Here is a 21765-nt window from a genome sequence, read left to right on the forward strand (position 1 = left end):
TTCATCACATATGTAACCAAGAGAATTGGACTGAGTGATTTAAAAACTATCCGAGTTCCTGCTTAAAAATTACAAAATAAAAGCCAAAAGTGTGAGTGTTAAATCCTCACATAATTAGATGATCCCAATGATTTTATCCTACCATCGACTGAGTCTATTCTGTGAACACACCAAAATAAATTTGTCATGTTTTAGTCTGTACACATGTATATATGCTTTAACTTGCTCAATTAAATGTAATTACAGCAGAATTTGTTTTATGACAATTCAGTACTCAGAAACCTGAGGAGACATGGACCTTAAAACTAGGGAGACTGCAGGTTCAACCCACAAATCGCTCCAAATATCAACACTAAACCATGAATAACAAAGTTCAAATTTCTCCCATAAGGACTACAAGCTTTCCTTTTTTTTTTTTAAAGCTGTACTGTGATTTGAACTCAGGGCCTCATGCTTACTAGACATGGGTTCTACCACTTGAGCCACCCTGTCAGCCCTGTTTTTTATACTCGGTGTTTTCAAGACAAGGTCTAACGAACTATTTGACCAGCCTGGATTTGAACCTCGATCCTCCTCTCTGCCTCTCAAGTAGCTAGAATTACAGGTGTGAGCCACCAGTGTCAGCCAGCCTTAGCATCTCCTAGCTATGAGACCATATAGGAGGTCTCAGAAGAAGAACAGTGGGTCACACACCACCCTTCCATTCCCTCTTACCTCATCCATATGATTCAGTGGTAGAGTTCCTTTGGAATATTCTAAGCCAGGGCAGCTGAGCTGCTAGTCTGGGAACAGGGAAACCAGCAACAGCAAGCAACAGAGGGGCACACTGATATGCACAATAGCATCAAAAGGTATGGGTTTTACTTTAAGCTTTCCATTTTTAACACAGCTCAACAGGTTTTGACTGGATAATCTCACTTTAGGATTCCATATTACGCTTGGGTTAAAACCAGGGACAAGAGGCAGCAGTAAGCCTCCACTATTAAGAGGAACTAACCAGCATTGGCCATCATCTTCCTCTCCCTACGTGAATCACCCACCATCCTAAACAAGATGGTGTAGCAGTAAGATCTTCTGAGTCAGGTGGTCCCAAACCAATTATTTTTAAACTATAAATATAAGTGATGCATTTGAATGGACTTTATGAGTCAGGAAACTTACGCACTAGCAGAGATAAATATGTAGCATGGAACAATCCAAGTTGAAGGTACAATTTTTCCAGCTCTTTTATTCCTTTAATATCTTAACAAAAAAGATTCCCTAAAGTTTAAAAAATCTTTGAAAAATATACAGTTTCATATTATTTACACACTATGAGTACAGATTCCAATATCATAAACATTGCTACATTAGAAACACAGTGGGAAGGTATAATTTTGCCTTTTAGATGCAAAGGCAAATGGACATGTTCTCATATTTCAATAACCTTTGTTACCTGATACATAAACTATTAGGTACCTGAGAGGTTGGAAGACTACTGATGAACTTCAATACCTTCTATTTTGTTAATCTTACTTATTTTCACATTTAAAACTTACTGCATTTTAAATCTCTTTACAACTTCATCCACAGCTAAGCTAGCTTTATTCTTATTCTAAATGATCATATGTTAAGCACATGGACTGTTAATGCGTACACAGATCTAAAAATCAAATATAAAAACATACAGTGAAGTTGTGTAGGATATATATTTAATCCTAGGAAATTCCTTACTACTTTGTGAGCAATCTTAATTCTGCTTAGAGAAATGCCAACTCTTCAGTTTTCATGCTCTGAACTACTTTAAAAAAAAAATTTAAAAAACTGACAATAATTGGAATAAGCCACCTCTTAAAAATTAATCCAGAAACCTAAGATTAAAAATTCTAAATTATAGTTTTATTTGTATTTAAAAATACACTGGAAATTCTGCGTATGCCATGATCAAGCTCATTTTCAATGCACATCACTTCGATTCTGATGACATGGTTTGTTCTGACAAGTCCCTTTTCAAGCTGAACATCAGAACAGGGAAACTCCTGTAGATTTCCACTGGCGCTGCTGCCGATGTGTATCGCTCCCTTGCTAATGGTGATGGGTGACTTTCATCTGCCTTTTATCACCTGAACAGTTTTCCGACCATAATAATAATAACTGTAAGCTGATGCAGCTGTGGTGAAAGCTGTAAAACACCTTTTATGGAAGGGAAGAAACAGGATTCAGATTCAAATCTAAAATACAATTAACTATGGGGATCATACTGTAAACATGTAAAACACCTACTTCAAAAGTACAAAGGGCTGTGTGATCAATTTTTTAACAATCAAAATCTACATATGCAGCTTTTATGACATCATTCGAATTAGTAATGCCAAAAAAAATTAATATAACTAATGAACCCTAATGATAATATTAGCAGATGTATTTTTACCCATTTACTACTCTTGGTATTGTATGTTCTCATTTTATTCTCACAAAAACTTCTTCTTACAGATAAGAACTGGAGACCCAGAGAACTTGCTCAGCAAGTTGAGAGAACCAAACTGGAGCCTGGCTTGGTTTTGGCTTTCAGTTTTCTTTACCAGCTTTTCCTTAAGTGAGTTGCCAGGTTAACCAGATTCTTCTTGAAATGATGAGCGATGCCTACGGCATGCTGAATATTTGCAGTCAACAACAGGCTCCTTTTTAGGACACCCAAACACCTCTGCCTTCATCCATCTAGTGAGACAGAATCATTTTTGTTTGATCCCAAACCTGCTCCTATCAGTCTGGTATCCTAAATGCACATGTAAATCAGTGAAATTAAGTGGAGGAAGAATCGCTGTTTCTAAGAACTAAGATGAATAGTTTGGAAGAGTCAAGAAAGGCAACCTGATACAAAACAAACAAAAACACTGTCGAAATAACTACTATGTAAGCCTGGACTACATAGTGAGTTCCTAGTCAGCCTGGGCACATGGCAAGACCCTGTCTCAAAAATACTAAAAAACAAATGAAGAAACAAAACAAAAGACTAGAGAAGTATGTGAAAAGACTAGAGAAGTATGGTAAAAATCTAGATGGTTCCTGCATGGATTGCTTTGCCTGTGTCTTGCATCACCTTGAAGAAAAATTAGTATCAGAGTGGTTGTATTATGGATTAGTTTATTGGAGAGAAAATTCCCACTGTTGAACCTACAACCAAAAAGCCTTCATCTTGTAATAGAAAATATTAATGAGAATGAATATACACATATTTTCAATTAAAATAAAAAGTTGAGCGTAGTTACCATTTTTAGAGAGTTGTTAGCTTAACTGACTGAATAACCACCTACTTTATGGCCCGGACTGCATCAAGCACATTTTAATTGTTGTTCAAAGTGGACCAAAACACAGTTCTAAATCAAGGTAGCAGTATATTTAGAACAAAAGTTTTAATTTGACACATTTTTAAGACTACAAATAAGCAATTAGCATAATAAAAAAATTCAAAGTCCTTTCTCTATGTGTCCTTTCTACTTCACCCCATAATAGGCTGGACTCCTCTTCCCCTACAACTATTGTACACTGACTGCTGAAGGCTACCCATCTGTCTCTTCCTGTGCAAGGTCTATCTACAGTTGATGGCTCAAAGGACACTTCTCTGAAGTTAACCCTCTTCTTCCTATCACAAAGTATCTTTCTTCCTCTGAAACCCTAACAAATTAGCAGTACCACTCATTCCTTTGAACTTGCATGAGTTAGTTAGTTAACTTCCCCACCTCAGGCTTGATAGTAAACTTAAGAATGGCACCAATCAAGAAAGGAGAATGGTGGAGGGGTGAATTCAAGTATATATCTGCTATATTGTAAGAACTTTTCTAAGTGCCACAATGAACCCCCACCCAGTACAACAATTTAAAAAAATGGTATCAATCATAAAACATGGCCACAATTTTACCCAATTTGTGTACATTAATCATGTAAGTAACAAAGTCATTCTAGGACCATCACAATAAGCCATTGGGCTGACATTCTCAAAGAGTAATTCTAAATTTAGCTTACCACAGTATCTGAAGATAAATGCTATCAGCATAATTGAAAACTGGAGCTGCCAAAGAAGCTGCCACCAAGATTAATTGGACTGCTGTATTTACCTTACAAAAAAAAAAGTTATAAATGAATAGTGCCAACTGAATCCTATTTCAAAATATACTTTCAGCATGTTTGATGTTGGTCTTCAATACCCATGCCAAAGAAGTTGGCATTCCCAGGTGAGAACACACAAAAAAGTATCAGCTTCACAGACTGACTCACCTGTCCACACAGATGCTCTTTGTAGTGAAGATATTAACAACTACCAGAAAAATGCCACCACTATGAATTTCCATAGCAATTCAATAATGTTAACAAAATTCTTTCCCTTTTTTCTAGCCATCCATTAAAACAGCCCTATAGACTGGTGCTGTGGCTCACACTATTTAAGACAGACGTCAAACAGGACAGCTGTTTGAAGGCAGCCCAGGGAAAAAGTTAGGGAGACCCTACCTTCATCAATAAACTGGGTATGGTGGTATACTCCTCTCAGTGCCTGTCACCCCAACTACACAGGAGGGCACAAATAGGAGGATCAGGGACTGAAGCCAGCCCCAGGCAAAAACTTAAGACCCCTTTTTGGAAAATAACTAAAGTAAAAAAAAAAGTACTGGGGACATGGCTCAAGTGGTAGAGTGCCTACCTAACCTAGCAAGCATAAGGCCCTAAGTTCAAAACCAAGTACTGCCAAAAAAACAAAACAAAACAAAAAAAAAATGAAAGAAAACCCCAAAAATCAACCCTGTGAATATAAAAATAATTAAGCTGCCTCTTCCTAAGTGAGAAGGAAATGAGTTATGTGGTCTGTCTGCAATCATAGCAGACCACAAAACAAACTGTAACCCAGATTTCCTGATGCTTTACCCAATGTTCCGTTTTACTGTCTACCTGTCAAACCCTGTGAGGTCAGAAAACTGAAATACATTCACCTCCAACAAAGAACCTCAAGAAGATATGAGCAGGACTCTCTATCCTAAAAAACAGCACTGGGGAAAAAAAAAAAACAACAACAAAAAACAGAACTAGAAATAGTTTAGAGACATGAGAAGTGTTTGCGGAAGAATCTCTGAATATGGTACAGTAGTGTATAAAAAAGACTTTTGGTTCATCAGCCATCTGCAGCCAGATGACAAGGATCCCACCTCACTTTTAAAAATAAATGATAAAGCATTTCTGGAAGACTTCTAACAAGAACAAGATTTGTGTGATTTATTTGTCCTGGCATTTTCTTAAGCTACTTTCCATGGAGTGCTACATTCAAATTGCTGTACTTGCTACAAATACAAGTCACACGAAGCTAAAAAAAGTCCCTATATATGTGGATAACAGGCCACCCTAGGAAGTCATGGTACAAAAGCAATGGCTCCTTTGTCCCAAAATAATCAGCATCCCTAACCTGTTAAATCTCTGTCACAAGGGATGGGATAAAAGGATGACTTAGGTAAACTTATCAAGGCTACTGGGAAAACAAATATGACTTGAGAGGCAATAATAGTATCCTTTTAATGTGCAAAGTCTGATATACAGTTGTTAACTTGAAAGACAGAGGAAATGGACAAGTAAGAGGAGGAGGTGTTTATTAGTGAATAAAACTTTCTTCTATCCCTTTCTACGAAACAGCCAATCATGGAAATAAAAGGGCCTTATTATGTGGTGTTTTTACCACATGGAGGGAGGGAGAAAAACCACAAGAGATTCTTCCTCTTTACATCTCAATCAAGAGGCAAGCCAGGAGCCGGTGACTCACATCTATAATCCTAGCTACTCAGAAGGCAGAGATCAGGAGGATCAGATTTGAAGCCTGGGGAAATAGTTCCCGAGACTCTATCTTGAAAATATTCAGCATGCACACAGAAAAAAGACTGGTGGAGTGGCTTAAGTGGTAGAGTGTCTGCTTAGCAAGCATGAAGCCCTGAGTTCAAATCCCAGTACAAAAAAAAAGCCACTACATTTCAATTCTCTTCCCCTTCCCTGGCTCAGACCACCAACGCAAGACAAAATGTGTACATTAAAGGTCTAAAAAGCTTAAGAGAATGAAAAAAAAAAAGTTTTAGATGACAAACAGATTTGGTTAGAGGTATCTGCCTGACCCTACTCTCTATCCTCTCTACTTAATACAGTTAAATTTGTCTCATTTTCAGCAGCTCTTGACCAAGATTTATATTCATTGTAATAAAAATTCACAAAGCAATAACTTAAAAAGATGTTGTGTGCCTCTTACCTTGCTGATGAACGTTGGTTTTAACCTAGCAGTAGCATAGCAAGGATTGAAATACTTAGCTAGCGTTCGCTGACAGAGAACAAAAAAAGGTAAAGTTTCAATTTATTATTTAAGTTGAAAACAAACATTCTGTTATTATGTGTAGATAATAATTATCTAGTACTTACTACATGCCTGGCCCTGTGCTAGAAAAGCTCTTTATACGTAGCTCTTTACATTAATTGAGAAGTATTTATATTCTTTATAAATCATACATATGCTACTGAAAACATTCATTAAAATCTACAATTTATTTCTCCAGACCTATAAAATTCTAACACAATAGCTATCCATAAAGTTTGCTTCATCATATATTTTTACTAAAGAAATTCAAGAACTCTCACTTACCAGTATTTCTTTTACAGTTAAAAAACAAAATGAGTAATATACTGCTCTACCTTTACAAGTTTGGGAACCAAAAGAGGTTATTATGCTATAGCTATATGCTCAAAATATTCACAGAACCAATGTATAAATATGAAAGCAAACCATCCCATGCTCATACAACTGATTTTTAAATAAAATCCAGTTGACATGGAGCTCCATGAAACACCTCCAACACTCTGCTGTTAGGGACTGAGCCAGCTGGACTGACTTTCATGTGCATCAATGAAGAATTAGACTTAACACAGAGTTCAGCATTTTGGAAAGTGACTATTGATGTGTTCACTAAATAACTACCTTAGTGTGTAATTCAAACAGGAGGGCAGTTAATTTTTTAAAATTCCTAGTAAATGAATCAATAATAATTGTCATAAATAACTCCCACAAAGTGAAATGACATTCAGAAGAATGAGTATTTACTTTTGCCATAAGTCATCAGTAATGCTAAAAGAATATTTTCGGAAACCAACTCACCGGTGTTGGAAGAGTTCGGTATCTGACATAAAAAACAGCAGCAATCAACATTACATCTCTTGAAATTATCATATAAGTAAGTGGAACTGAAAATCAAATATAAAATAATTTTAATGAAGATTTTGAAAATTAGTAATAGACATTATCCCTATAGTAAAGCCTTACTCAGCCTTACCACAAATTGATGTTTCTCATAAGTAAAAATTTTATAATAAATATTTACTTGATGATTTAAGAACTCTAAAATGAACCACTGACCTTTATTTTTTTTTAAAATAAAGTGAAATCCAAGCTATGACTTTGGAAGTCTACATCTGCCTTTCAGAATGTTGATCCTCTTGCCTCTCTGTTTTGTTTTTCCCTTAGTGTTTACAGACTACAAATCTGAAGATTATCAGTGCTACCTTCCCTCACCTCCACCATCATCTTCTGCTTTTTAATTCTCAGCTTTGTGAATTTGAAAAAAAGATCACCATATTCATTATGGTTAAATGGAAAGAGGTCATAAGGAGACAAGAAAGGATGTCAGAGGACTTAAACTGTTCTGGAGTTTTAGAAGCTTTCATTATTTACATCTGCATCTAAGACTATTCTCTAAACAGTAAATTTGTTACATGTACAACATGTGAGTAAACAGAAATATTTTCATTCTTCTCTATCGAGTTCCTGCCCAGGCAGGAATGAATCAATTTGTTAGCAGTTCTCTTATTACAGGTTGAGAGTATCCCTTACTCAAGTGCTTGAGACAGGAAGTGTTTCAGATTTCAGAGTTTTTCAAATTTTTGGAGTATTTGCATTGATTGACTTTAACCAGCTGTGCATCCCTAATCCAAAACGCTCCAACATTCAAAACTGGGTGAAATATCATTAGGGATGCTAAGCTTTTTTGCAGCATGTTCTCAGAGCCAGAGCTGACTGAGGATATTTTAGATGGGTATCTAAGGCACCTGTACTCCTTTGTTGAATGAGAATGGAAGCCTGAGAACTTACTTCACTTCATTACCTTCTGCGCTACAGGAAGCTTTAACCACAAACCTGCATCTTTTACAAGAAAAAAAAAAAATTTTGGTGGTACGGGGGTGTGAACTCAGGCCTCACTCTTGCTCTGCCACTTAAGCCATGTTCCCAATCTGCTCCCCCCCCAAATTTTTTAATTAACAAAATTCTGAGTTCAAAACTCAGTTCAGTGTTTCCATAATACCTTCAAACAATTCATGAAATATTTGAAGTTGTATCTATGATCCTCTAATATTTTTTACATTCTAACAGTTCTGCAATTTGAACTAAATCTCACAATGGATTACAGATTTAAACTTTAAATCTCTGCTGGTAATAGCTATGATGTAAATGCTGGTCCTTGGTTTAGTCCTCTATGACAATATTCCAAAGAGAAAATGCTATGTTCTCAACTGACAACATTGGGAGCTAACAAAAGACATTTTTAATCAGGCTAGAAAACAGCAAGCCATGATTTTAGAAGTATTTTGCAACCTATAAAGTTTTCTATAGTAACATTAGCTAGCAAATTCTAACAATGATCACATTTTTAATATGCAGCAACCCATGAAAATTGAAATCTATGTACAGTATGCATGAAGGAACATGCCACACTGCATCTAGGAGGAATGGAGGTCTCTGGAATCCAGGCTATGCTTGGGGCAGTGCATAAGCTCTAACGGCACTGGGACAATTAGCATCTCTGACTCATTTTACTACATATAACTGTCTGAGGATCACTTCACAATAAAATATTCAATTCGTCAAGAAGATACAATTCATATTTATATGTAGTTAACAGCATGACTTCAAAAGATAACAAAGCAAAAGTAGATTCGCAAAGAAAAATAGTGGAAAACTAGACTCACAGAGGAAATGCTAATCGACTGTGTCAGTAACCAACAGCAGCAGAGCAAAAGGGGATGAAATAGTAAAGAAATGAAAGGTAAACAACAGTAGTGAAAACTTAATCTAATGGGCATATACAGACCACAGAAGCACTGCAGAATTTACATTCACTTGGTGCACACATGGAATACTGATAAAATTTGACTATCTAGAAGGCTGAAAGACAAATTATACAGCATGTTCTCTGAATACATGGTAATTATGCTTGAAATTATTAACAAAATGATAACTACAAAATCCCCACAAGCTGACAACAGATTAAGAAATTTTTTTTTTTTTTTTTTTTTTTGTGATTCTGAAGGGTTGAAGCTAGGGCCTTATATATATGCTAAATAAGTGCTCTACCACTCAGTTTTGGCAGGAAATACTTATTAACCAGATAGATGAAAGAATCACAATGAAAATGGGAAAATATTCTATACTGGACAATGACAAAAGCATTAACATAAACATCTGAGATGCAGAGAAAATGATACTTAGATGAGAATATAGTCTTTCATGCAAATTTTAGAACAGAAAAGCTGAAAAGCAGTGAGTGAAGTACCCATCTACAACTTCACTGTTCAATACAACAGCATTGTGTAGCTGTGAAGAACCAGAAATGTGTAGTCAAAACTGAGAGGTGCAGTTAATGCAAAATAAACACTAGACTTTGAAGATGTAGGATAAAAGTCAATTTTTTACTGACTACATGTTGAAATGTGGGATAAATAAAACATCTCATTAAAATTATTTCCACCTGTTTCCTCTTATACAGTCACTAAAGTATTTTATTTCCACTATACAGAATTGATCTAAAGAATTTCAAAAAAGAATAGCAAGGAAAACTCAAAGAAAGAAGAGAAAAAAAATGAAAATAAAACAGCAAGATTTAATGCAATAATAAATGTTATCAGAGACTGTCAAAACCCAAAGTTGATTATCTGAAAAGAGTTATGAAACTGACAAGCCTCTGGTGAGACTGATCAAGGAAAAAGAGAAGAGGGCAAATAACTAATATGAAAATTAAGACATTGCTGTATTTCCTATGGATATGAAAACCTTAATGAGGATACCATCAATTTTAACTTTTTTATAATCCAGATGAAATGGAAAAGTCCTGGGAAAATGTCACAACTTACAAAATGCTCAAAAGATGAACTTAATGTTAAATCACCTTTTCAAAACTCTCCCCAAAACCCCAGGCCTCAATGGCTTCAACAAATTCTATCAAACATTTAAAATGGAAATAACTATAATCTCACACAAACATTGCCCAAGAATAGAAGAATAAAGAAGAAGAAAAAGTTCCTAACTCTTTTATGAGGCTAGTTATAACTTTGATACTAAAACCTAACGAGGTATTTGGAGAAAAGAATTCAAGTCAACATCATGAATCTGGATGAGAAATCTTCAACAAAATTCTAGAAAACCAAATTTAGCAATATCTTTGCAACATACTGTGGCCAAGTTTAATTTATACCAGGAAATGCAGTTTGCTTTAACACTAAGAAAAGCAATAATGTAATTAATCACTCATTAACAGCTTAAAGGGAAAAAAAAATAACTTGACAATCATAATACACTGAGTTTTCAATGTTCAATCCTGATAAAAACTCTTCACAGACTCCCAAGAGAAGTGAACTACTTATCATGAAAAAAAGATCTTTACAAAACTTGACACGTGAATCATCTTCAATAATGAAATGTTAAAAACTCTGACCATGAGATTGGGAATAAGACAGAAGCCACTCTTACTCAACATTGTACTGCACACTGCAGTGAGGAAAGTAAAAGAAATAAAAGGTGAAAGGCGACTGGGAAAGAAGAAATACAAGCTGTCACGAACCATAAGTAAGTACCTAACTGAGGATGTAGAAAATCCAACAGGATTCATATTATAGTAAGTCAGCAAGTTTTGCTAGACGCAAAATCAACATTAGAAAAATAATTTATCATCTCATTAATAGAAATTATCACTAAATGAAAACTTAAAAGCCACCATTTAAAAGCTGTGATGGTGCATACCTGTAATACCAGCTATGCAGGAGGCATAAGTACGAGGATAGAAGTCCAGGCCAACCCAGGGTGTGGTGCAAATGCCTAGCAGGTGCGAAGCCCTGAGTTCAAACGCCAATACCACCAAAAATAAATAAATAAAAACAAATAGATGAAAGCTGATTCTAAAATTTAAACACAAATGAAAACAGCCTAGAATATCCAAGGTAGAAGGACTTGTTCTACCAGATATCAAGATTTTTAGCAAAGCAACAAGAGTCTTACTGGTACAAAGATAGATGGAGAAAAAAACCAGACAACCAGAAATGGACCTACATATTTATGGACAGTTCAATAAATCTGGAAATCATTTCTTAATAAAAAGTTTTGGGATAACTGGATATATAAGATGTTAGAAAATGAATTAAGAGAAAAAAAAATTTAAAACATCAACTAGGAAAAAAATCCTTAAAGATTTCTGATTCAAAACACGTAAAGGAAGAAGTATCAGAATGGCACAAGACTTTTCTATAGCAAGGTAGAATCTGCAAGTCTATAGAACAGGGTCTTCAAGATTCTGAGTGAAAATAATCAAAAACTGAAAAATTATACATAGTGTAATTTATGGAGGAGGGTAGAATAAAGACATTTTAGATGTTCAAGACCTCCACAAGTTTTTTGCGAAACCACATCCTTTTATTAAAAACTAGAGAATAACCACTAAAAGTACTTAGCGAAAAGAAAGACAAGGGAACAAGAAAAAAACAGTGAAGAGAAGTTCCAGCTTAGAAAGCAATTACTAACACCAATTATTTAAGTAAAACTCACAGTAACATTTCATAGTGCCAAAACCTAGAAACAGTTTCTATGTTCAAAAGGAAATGACCTAGGCAACCTGAACAAAACACAAATATAACTGTGAAATATGAGAGGTATGAAGACACACACATACTACAAAAAAAAGAATTTTAAATGTTGACAGAATGCTCAGCAGGTTTTTTCTCTCAAAATTATTCATATGCATTAATGAGAGCACCCCTGGTCCCTACCTGCCGCCCCTGAATTACATACACACCCCAATGCTGACTTTTAAAGCAGCACACAAATATAAACATTCTAATTTATTTCTTAATTTGGTAGCCTTCTAAGTTAGGTTAAAGGTCAAGAAGAAAAAGAACTTTGAGCTTCAAGAGACTGCACTATACTAAGATGACACTAGAGTTCTTCCTACCAAATGTCAATAATAATGAACACTGAAGGACCACAGGGCAGCTTGTTTATTCTCAGATCCTATTTCTACCTCTTGGGAAAAGACAGCTTAATCTGGACTGAGAAAGAAAAGTTGATAGAGAAATACAGCTGAAGTAGAAATGAACATCCAGAAAAGCACATGCAAAACAGAAAGCAAAAGATCATACAATTATATTAGAGTAAGTAGTCAAACAGTGTATAATTTGAAATTGCGCAACTGTCTAATAAGCTGACATTATAACAAGGTGAAAATCTACATATCATCAGAATTTCAGAGTTCTCACTATGATTAAACTGTACTTATAATCAGAAACTTAGGAAAATTTTAAATTACTTCCAAAAAGCTAGACACTAAAATATACATAGTATATATAATAGCACCGAAAGATTCTAGAGTGCTATGAATTGGCACTGTGAAATAGTTGCTTAATTTTAATTTTTAAAATTCAAACAATTTTTTAAATTTTAAATTTTAAAAATTACAATTAGAAACTGCTTCTACTAGTATAACAATAACATTAATTCTAAAATAAACAGCTTGACAAGCAAAACAGCTCAACAGTTTAAAATTGGGGAACAGTTTAAAGTTGAAAAATATATTTCTGGAACAAAAATTGTTTCTCAAGAGAAATGTTAAGCTGACTAATGCCATTCTTCCCTATGCTATTTTAAAGTATGCATGATGGCATTCTTACCTGGAATAAGATCTGCATAGGTCAAGCTAATATATAAGATACTGATAAGTATTTTATCAGCAAGTGGATCAAGAGCACTTCCCAAAGCTGATTTTTGATTGGCCCAGTTTCGAGCAATAAATCCATCCAACTGAAAATAAAAGTGTTTTTTTTTATAAATGTCACGATAGGAATAGAGTATATATCTTGAAGCTTAAGAAACATCAGAATAATAACTATACCTTCATAAAATGTTAATAAAATTAAAATCGCTTCTGTTTTTTTACTCCAAAACATACTCATTCTTTTTAGCAACTCATCTAAAATAACTGCATGTTTTTCCATTACGTTTTTATTCCAAGAGCTTCCACTCATTTCTTTTTTTACAATGTCCTCTTGTGGGATGAACCCAGACACAAATCTAGACACGTAAGGAACCCATAAAGTACTCAGAAAGGTTGACTGACAGAGCCCAGACTAGGATCTTTTTTTTTTTTTGATGAAACAGATCTTGCTATATAGCCCAGCCTGGCCTCAAACTCTTGATCTTCCTACCTTTGTCTCTAAGTACTTTGCCTCTAAGGACTCAGACCGGGTTTCAAGGAACCTCATCTTTAATGTCTGGGCTTCTTTTGCTTTACAGCCCAAGCAGTTGCATTTAGTTGCAAGAACTGCTCTTTACTGCGAGACACTAAACTTTCACACTCCCTACCTTCTTTTCTTTCTTTCTTTTTTTTCTTTTTATTGCAGGACTGAGGCTTAGGGCCTTCACCTTGAGCCACTCCTCCAGCCCTATTTTTTTGTGAAAGGTTTTTTTTCCAGATAGGGTCTCATGAACTATTTGCCCAGACTGGCTTCGAACTGCTATCCTCCTGATCTCTGCCTCCTGAATAGCTAGGATTACAGGCGTGAGCCACTAGTACCCAGCATCCTACCTTCTTTTCTATAATATGATCTAACTCCTTATGTTAGAACAGTATTTTTCAATTTTAGAATTTATTTAGGTCAGTAACACTGTTAGTTTTATGTTCTGATTGTATTTGTATTACCTGTACTTGGATTAAAAACTCAATCCTTTGTAGGTGGCTTACTTAAAATGGTAATACTTCAATTATTTCATTACTTATTGTTACTGGAAACAAACTGTATTTTAAAACAGAGGTCTTGGTGGCCAGTGGGCCAATGGACCTGAAGGCTGGTTTTATTTGATCTTCCAGAGCTTTTAGAAATAGTTAACTGGTTGACAGCATTGAAATATTCAAAATTTACCATAAAAATCTATATCTCCATCCATCCTAACCTGAGAAAGGGAAAGATCCGGTCATCCAGGGTCCACGAAAAGGACTGAAACTAAGCACTTCCTAGCGACACTAAGCCAGACAGACATTCTCTGAGGCCCCACCAGCTTTTACTCATTTTATTTAGCTACAATCTCAACAAATGTTTGAATTTTCTATTCCCGTTTCTAAGGAAAAAGACATAATTAATTCAGATGTAATTAATTATGATACATTTTTAAAAGAAAAATACTCCATGTTACAAGTATTCCAATGAGTGAGATAGCAGTAATAGAAGACAGCGTTAAAAGCTCTGCCACTTATCTGTGTGACCTTGGGTAAGTTATTTGGCCTCTCTAAGCCTGAGTTTCCTCACCTGTAAAACAGAGGTCATATTACCCACCTCAAAGGGCTGTGTATCTTCAGCACACACATGATTAATACTTGTTCAATGCTCAATACTTAGTAAATCCTCAAAAAAAAAAAAAAGCAGTTACTAGCTATTACTATCACAATTGGAATGCTCTGTTTTCTTCTTAAGTAGACTAGAGGTAATGCTGTCTAACAAAGTGTCTAGAATGGGGAATGGGCTTTGGAAAACCCAGCTTTCAGTGAGTTTCAGATTTCAGGGAACTTAACTTTCTACTTTTTACCATCATCACCCTCCTCACTATTGTTCTAACTCACTGCAGATTCCAGAGTAGTCAGTATCATCATTCCTCTACACACATCTACAACTCCCTCACTGTACCTCAGCCCTGCCACAAGACAACTGTCCATTCATCCCAGGCTTGCATGCTAGCAGCTGAACACAGCCCAAGAAAAATAAACAAGAGGACCAAATGATCTCACTTCAAATTCATGACCACAAATCTCCCATGAGCAGTCAATGCTGGCTGCCTATCCTACACCTGCCTACTGTATTTACCTTCTCTTTTTGTACTATGTGCTCTCACCTCCAACCTATTTCATTTCTCCTAAACCCTCTCTAGCCTCATTCCTTGTAGGGGTGGGGAAAGACTGAAAACACTTTCACATATTCCTACCCCCAAGTCCACGACCCAGCTGCATTTATTTTCTCTGCCTTCCCTGATCTCTATTCTCAAGCCCTCACCTTCTGCGACTTGCCTCCCTCTTTTCCAATTCCTTTGCACCATCTATCTCTCACTTCCTACCAGATGGTTTATTAATCAGCTAACAACAAAATTTCTCCCAGTACATCTTTAAAACGGTACAACCCTTCCTTGATCCTATTTCTCTATTCCCCAACAAAGCAAAACGTCCTTAAAGCAGTGTCAATTGTCATTACCACCTTATATTTGCTCACCAGCCCACTCCAATCAGCTCCTCTCCTCTAGGGATGACTCTCATAAAGGTCCCCAATGAATTTTGCATTTTAAGATTAGATGATCTTGTCATGATTACAGTACTTTCTTCAGTTACTCTCTGAGACATCTCACTGCCTCATTTTCTTACTTTCCCACCAACTATCCTCAGCATCCTTTACTGGCTTCTCTGTTTCTGTACTTATTGCTCATTTCTCTTATTCTAACTCAGCCTAGATACTTCATCCAGATTTGATCATCAATATCTGATGACTCCCAAATCTTTACTTCTGTAAAAATGATTTCCAATTCCACACTATTACACTCAATGCCCAACTGATGACTCCAGGCGAGCAAACCCATACACCTCTAACTCCAAACTCCCACTCAGTCCAAGCCCCCACCATCTCTCTCCCAGGCAGGCTTTCTCACCAGTTGCTCCGCTTCTACTCTTGCCCTCCTACAGCCCATTTCCCATACACAATACCAATCAGACCCTGCCATTCTCCTGCTTAAAACCAATGAGATGGGCCATCTGCTCAACTGTCAATCTGTAGGTATCAAAACCTCCACAGAATAAATGTGAAACATAGTATCAGTTAACTCAGGTTTCCATCTACATCATCCTACACATTTAGAAAAATGTTAATGAGATCTCCCTCCCATGAAGTGAATATTGGAATCTCATGCTGACCCCTGCACACCCTCCCAAAACTAGCAGACAAACAAAACAAGTGAGCCCCAAACTGAAAAAACCTTTGTCTGTTACATAAAAAATTTCATTACCAGTATAATGATCTTTGACAGACTTGGAGGTCACACTAACAATGAGTGAAGACCTTCAGGCTTCAGAGATAAAAGCAGGGACAAAAGAAAATGAGAGATTGTGAGATGGGAAGAGATGGTGAAAAACAGGAACTAAACTGTGGAAAAAGAAAGACAAGAGCTAATTTGAGAGGCTGTATTTGATGCATACTTGGAAATGCCATACAACAATGCCAATGCTCTCCTTTGTTTACCTTCAAATTTTTCAGCTAAGTTTGTATTGCTCATCAATGCTATGCTACTCGCCAGCTAGAATTGTCTATATGAACCTCTAAAGGAACAGCTGACATTACAAAGAAAGATACCATACAACTTTTACTTATAGAAAATTAGTTTCTCCTCTTACCAGATAAATATCAATCAAAACTTTTCAAATATAAATTGGTTTGAAGAAGCACCAAAATATTATTGCCTGTCTGGGCGCTTACATGGAACTCAGACCAGCTCTGTGCAAGAAGATACCATATGTATTTCCACATGGTAACTTTGCCCTGATTTGAAATTCTTCCTCTTCCTTTTTCCCACTGGCCCCAACTGTTTTGGTAGGCATGGTGTTTATAAGCCATTTCAAATCCTTTATGGGAAAAGGTGGGTGATAAATACAAAGGTCATACCTAATGACAGCTTCAATCCATAAAAGTAATGTAATCTTCTGTTATAAAATCATTTTCCCACTTCTAATTTGAACTCGGGTCTTCATGCTTGCTAGGCAGGAGCTCAACCACTTGAGCCACGCCTCCAATCCCTCCAGTTCTAATTTGAGATCACTCAAATCCTCATCTCCCTACTGGCACAGTAGTGTCAAGGAAGTCTTTTCTCCTTTGTCCATCTGCTGGGCCAGTGAAAGGGGAAGGATGTCCCATGTCCAGCCCACACCAAGATCTTCTGCAGGGTAGTCAGAGAGGTATGAAACAGAATTAGGAACAGAATCTACAGCCTCCTCCTGGCATTAACACTGAGCAGAGTTCTGGCCTCTACAAACTCCCTGATCATATCCTAGTTCTCTGGTTCATAACAACTGGTCCACTATTTCTTTCTCTATTAGGAAAACCAACTCTTGTTATAAATTATATTATTTCTATCACAATAAATAGAAAACACTCTTGCAGCTTCTCTCCTTTCTATCTATAAAGCAAACACTCAGCTCTCAGAAATTTCTAAGGCTATTTCTTTCATGAAGAAGTATGACACCAAGAGTAAAGATTGCCCCTTCTTATACCTCTCTACAACCTTTACTTCCTCCCTTAGATCATATAAAAAGTCTAAAACAGATGCTAAAGATGAGTTCTTACACAAAGTACTAGATCAAATTCATCTTGAGGATTTTCTTCTAAGGAAAAGCTGACTAAAGTTGTGCTATTTCAGAGCAGTAGTAGAGACCATGGGATTTGGAAGTGAGTCAAACAAGAATGCATTTATAACTTACCAAATCAGTTAGCCCAGCTAAAGCAAAAACTCCTAGTGCAACATTAAAATCTTCTTCAATAATCAAATAGCCCAAAACTGGGGCCAGGCCAATTCTCGTCATTGACAGCATATTTGGGATTGTCCATGGATTTTCATACTGAAACACAAAGATTACAAAATTTAAATGAAATACCATTAAGTTCATACTTTAAGTAGTTTTGTACATTAGAAAAATACACTTCACCAACTTAGGGGTAAGAAGCTACATAAACTTCACTTATGCGTAAGTGCTCCTATAAGTACACACATGTACATGTATAGAAAGAGAAAGTTTTCATCACAAAAACAGAAGAGACAAAGTTAAGCCTTTAATAGAACTTTCAACAGTTTTTAAAAGCAAAACTTCCGAAAGATCTTAAGTAGATAAACAGCCTAGAACCTGTTGGAAAAGAAAAAAAAGCCAAATTATTAATCCTCACTCCCCTACACATATTCACCAAAAAGAAGCTAACTGCCATATGTATGCAGTGTATGCAAATGTGGGAAAAGGGGGGCAGGGCGGAGACCCAGATTTCATTCTATAATCTAGTCATCAAGTCAGAAAATAAGAGATGGGAAATTGAGATACATGGAAATGAAGAAAATAAATGTGAAAATCTGTTCAAAACAGCCATGGAAAAGTTAAGACTCTCCCAACTAGAAGCCAAGGGCTTTCATAGTTCCCATGTGACCTTTGATTCCTTGAAACTTCATTTGGAATCAAGCTGTTAGAAGTTGGCACTAACAAAAGGGCTCTCTGGCAGCTGCTCTGAAGAACCTTCCTTGCCAAACAGAAACTGATCTGTGAGAGGTATTTCAACTTTAAAAAGTTTCAGTCTAGCCCAAGATACACTGCACAAGAAGGTACAGAAATAACAGCAAGAAAATACCTTTCCCCAAAGCCTAAATTTCCTCCCCAGTCAAGACTGTCAGTTCTACCCTATGGAACTCTGTCATCAAGAACTAATCCTACTTAACCTTTTTTTAAAATCAGTAACCAACTTGCCTGAACCTTAACATTGACTTAGAAAAAAAAGTGGCATTGTCCATTTCTAAAGACATCTTTTAAAATCCCATGAACCACCTTATAAGAAAAGATCTTCTCTAAAGATACTACCTTTGTGTTTATAAATAGAACCCAGCAGGAAAGCACCTCAGCTTTGCAGGGCAATGGAGTGTTTTCTGTTAGGGTCATGTAGCAGAATATGTCACTGAAAGCTACAGAACAAATTCCAATTCTCCAGAGATCAATCACAAAGCAAAAAGCAATACAATCCTCTGCTATGGACTCTTTTATTGACAGTAGCATATAATTATATGAACACATTCTCAGAATATATTCCAAATTCAAGTTCAAAGATTAGTGTGTTTCAGAGTCCAGAGGAAATGAAAGATAAGATTGTTGACCATACCGTGGTACAGAGTAAGCCAAATACTAATCCAATGTTACAGCACCTCACAGAACTGGGAGGAGGAGAGAAAGGCAGTTAATTTATGATTAAGAGAATGGACTAACAAAGCAAAAGATGAGAATGAAGAGCTCCAATATTAATCTGAGATATTTAAGGAGGCAAAATGAACCCCAAATTTTGCAAACAGCCACATCATTTCATTTGATTAATAAACAGAATGGGATGTTGCTGAATAGTGAAAGGGGTTCTTTTGCACTCCGAATAAAATATCTCACATAAAGTACCTCATTAATTTCTAATTGTCAAACTTGTAACAGTTTCAATCTTAACATTAGGAGAGCTAATCTCAGATTACCCAACCAGATAACCTGTGGCATACTCGACCAACTACTGCCGTTCTGGGAAGGACTTCAGCCAGGATGAGTGCAACGTCAAAGGTTCCAGCATTCAAACCCCAACATACTCTAGCTATTAGTGGAGCTGAGACCCCTGCCAGGATGTGGCTACCTTAACCCATGCTGCACAGCTGATGAAAGCAGTTCAGTGGTCCGCTGAAGACCTAACAATTGAAGATGTAATAATTGCGTGAGTCTTGTTAACATGACATCAAAAGCTGCCCCACACGCATGCTCTGGTGTCTCCTGACTGGACAACTCAAAAGGTGAGTGGACAAGTATTTCTTTCCGTTGCCTCAAGAGTTCTATGATTAGAAGTTGAGACTGGTGGAGTGGCTCAAACATGAGACCCCGAGTTCGAACCCCAGTAACGTCAAAAAAAAAAAAAAAAAAAGTCAGAAGTTGAAGGATCTTTAACTACCACCTAAGCTATTTATTACCCCCGCCTAACGGGTAAGGTTAACAAAGGTCAAATGATGGGGAAGCGAACCTGCTCAAGAGCAATCAAAAGGGTCCGGATGCCTTTCCCAAGACTTCCCCAGACCCACATTGGGGATTCACTTCAGAAAACTAAAATTAGACTTTTAATGAGCGAAGGCCGGTTTTATCAATGCAATGTGCAGATACCCCTGCAGCGACGGATTAAAGTAGGGGTGCTAACTTGCCCGTCGAGACTGTTAGGGGGACCCGGCTGGTGCCCCTGAAAACCACTCGGATCGAACGTCCTGCCCGTAACTTCCCGGGAATCCGCGTGAGAGCTCTGAAACGGAAGTGACCGCCCAGAGTCGATCACTCGCGGCCCAGGAGCGAGCCCCGCAGGCCGGCGTCCCCCGCCCCGGGCCACCCTCCCGCCACGTACCGGGCTGGCGGCGCTCGCCGGGTCCCACCGGCCGCCCGGGGCCTCCGCGGCGGCATCTCCTCCGGCCGCAGGCCCCGGGGCCGCCTTGCCCGCGCCGGAGCAGTGGTTCCGCGGGCCGGTCCCCGGCAGCCGCAGGCCGAGCGCGGCAGGGCGCAGCCACCAGCGCTCGGCCAGGCACCCCAGGAAACAGGACGCGGGCGGCAGCAGAGCCACGCGGGCGCGCCCCTTGCCCAGCCGCGCCCCCGGCGCCCATGCGGCCACGCGCAGGGACCCCCAGGAACCGCGCGCCAGACGCCACGCTAGCATGGCCTGCGGCCGCGCCACGGGGACGCAGGTGGGGAAAGCTCAGCAGACCGGGGGCCCAGCCAGCTGCTTCTCCCTAGAGCCCCAGCAACACCGGAGATGAACGGCCACTGCTGCCTCCATACTAATATTCAGACCTCGGCACGTTCGGCTTATACAGGTGGCCTGGAACCGCCAAGGAAGGACGCTTTTGCGACGTTTTTTACGACACCATTGAGGCCCGGCTTCGCAGCGTCCCCGGGCGGCAGCGGCAGGCGCGTGCAGTTGAGGCCCTGAGGGCTTTGGAAAAATGGTGGGTGTGTCAGCGCCTGTCAGCCAGCAGCTAGGAGCCAAGGCCGGTGCGCCGCGAAGGGAGGGACATGGCCCGCGCGGCTACGCGGCCGCAAAGACAGGAGCCATCTCTGTGTCCGCCCTCCGAGATGTGTGCTGCACTATCGGGTCATTGTGGGAGGTCAAAGACATTAGGAAGGTGTCTGGTATAAAAGGAGTAAGTTCTAGCTAACTGCTCTTTTTTTTCCTGAGTATTAAGTGAAGGTGCATGTCTAAAGGAGGAATGGAAAAATGTCAATAATAGCAGTTACTAATTGTTTACCTGCTTGCATTACTGTATTTAATCCTAACTCTAATGTAGAATCTATTACTATTTTTACTTTTACAGGTAGTGACATTTAGGCTTAGATTAAGAAATTTACGTATTCTTAAATCCAAAATAGTAATCTGTTCATTGTTAGAACTGATACATATTGTTGATACATTAACACTGCAGTGTTACAACTTTGCTTACGGTGTCAAACTTTTTTTCTCGATACTGGGGTTTGCATTTAAAGCCTCACGTTTGCTTAGGGCAAGCACTCTACTACTTGAACCACACCAGCCCTTTTTTGCTTTTAGTTTGGTTTTCAGCCAGAATTCCTGCTTTTTCCAAGATTGGCCATGTACCTCGATCCTGAGTAGCTAGGATTACAG

General features: G+C 37.9%; 1 protein-coding gene across 3 annotated transcripts; it reads right to left on the bottom strand.

The window, feature by feature from the left end:
- Positions 1-1201: 1201 nt before the first annotated feature.
- Positions 1202-21055, bottom strand: Crls1 (cardiolipin synthase 1). Of its 3 annotated transcripts, none has more exons than XM_074074380.1 (7): positions 20937-21052; positions 17811-17948; positions 12979-13108; positions 7151-7236; positions 6254-6322; positions 4003-4094; positions 1202-2172 (listed from the first exon to the last, which is right to left on the bottom strand). In XM_074074380.1, exons 2-7 carry the CDS (start codon positions 17919-17921, stop codon positions 2085-2087), a joined length of 576 nt encoding a protein of 191 aa, XP_073930481.1. In that variant the 5' UTR covers positions 17922-17948; positions 20937-21052; the 3' UTR covers positions 1202-2084. The 3 variants fall into 3 exon arrangements, with proteins under 3 accessions (XP_073930481.1, XP_020022433.1, XP_020022434.1); XM_020166844.2 differs by having other exon boundaries at positions 20497-21046; XM_020166845.2 differs by lacking the exon at positions 4003-4094 and having other exon boundaries at positions 20497-21055.
- Positions 21056-21765: the final 710 nt, after the last annotated feature.

The sequence above is a fragment of the Castor canadensis genome, chromosome 5 (genome assembly GCF_047511655.1).
Source record: "Castor canadensis chromosome 5, mCasCan1.hap1v2, whole genome shotgun sequence".
Taxonomy (NCBI): domain Eukaryota; kingdom Metazoa; phylum Chordata; class Mammalia; order Rodentia; family Castoridae; genus Castor; species Castor canadensis.

Coding starts and splice junctions, on each gene's coding strand:
- Crls1 (XM_020166844.2), bottom strand. CDS start 20,802: ATGCTAGCGTGGCGTCTGGCGCGCGGTTCCTGGGGGTCCCTGCGCGTG. Junction 7,237..12,978: donor CTATGCAGATCTTATTCCAG/GTAAGAATGCCA, acceptor TTTGATTTTCAG/TTCCACTTACTTATATGATA. Junction 6,323..7,150: donor ACCGAACTCTTCCAACACCG/GTGAGTTGGTTT, acceptor GTTCTCTGTCAG/CGAACGCTAGCTAAGTATTT.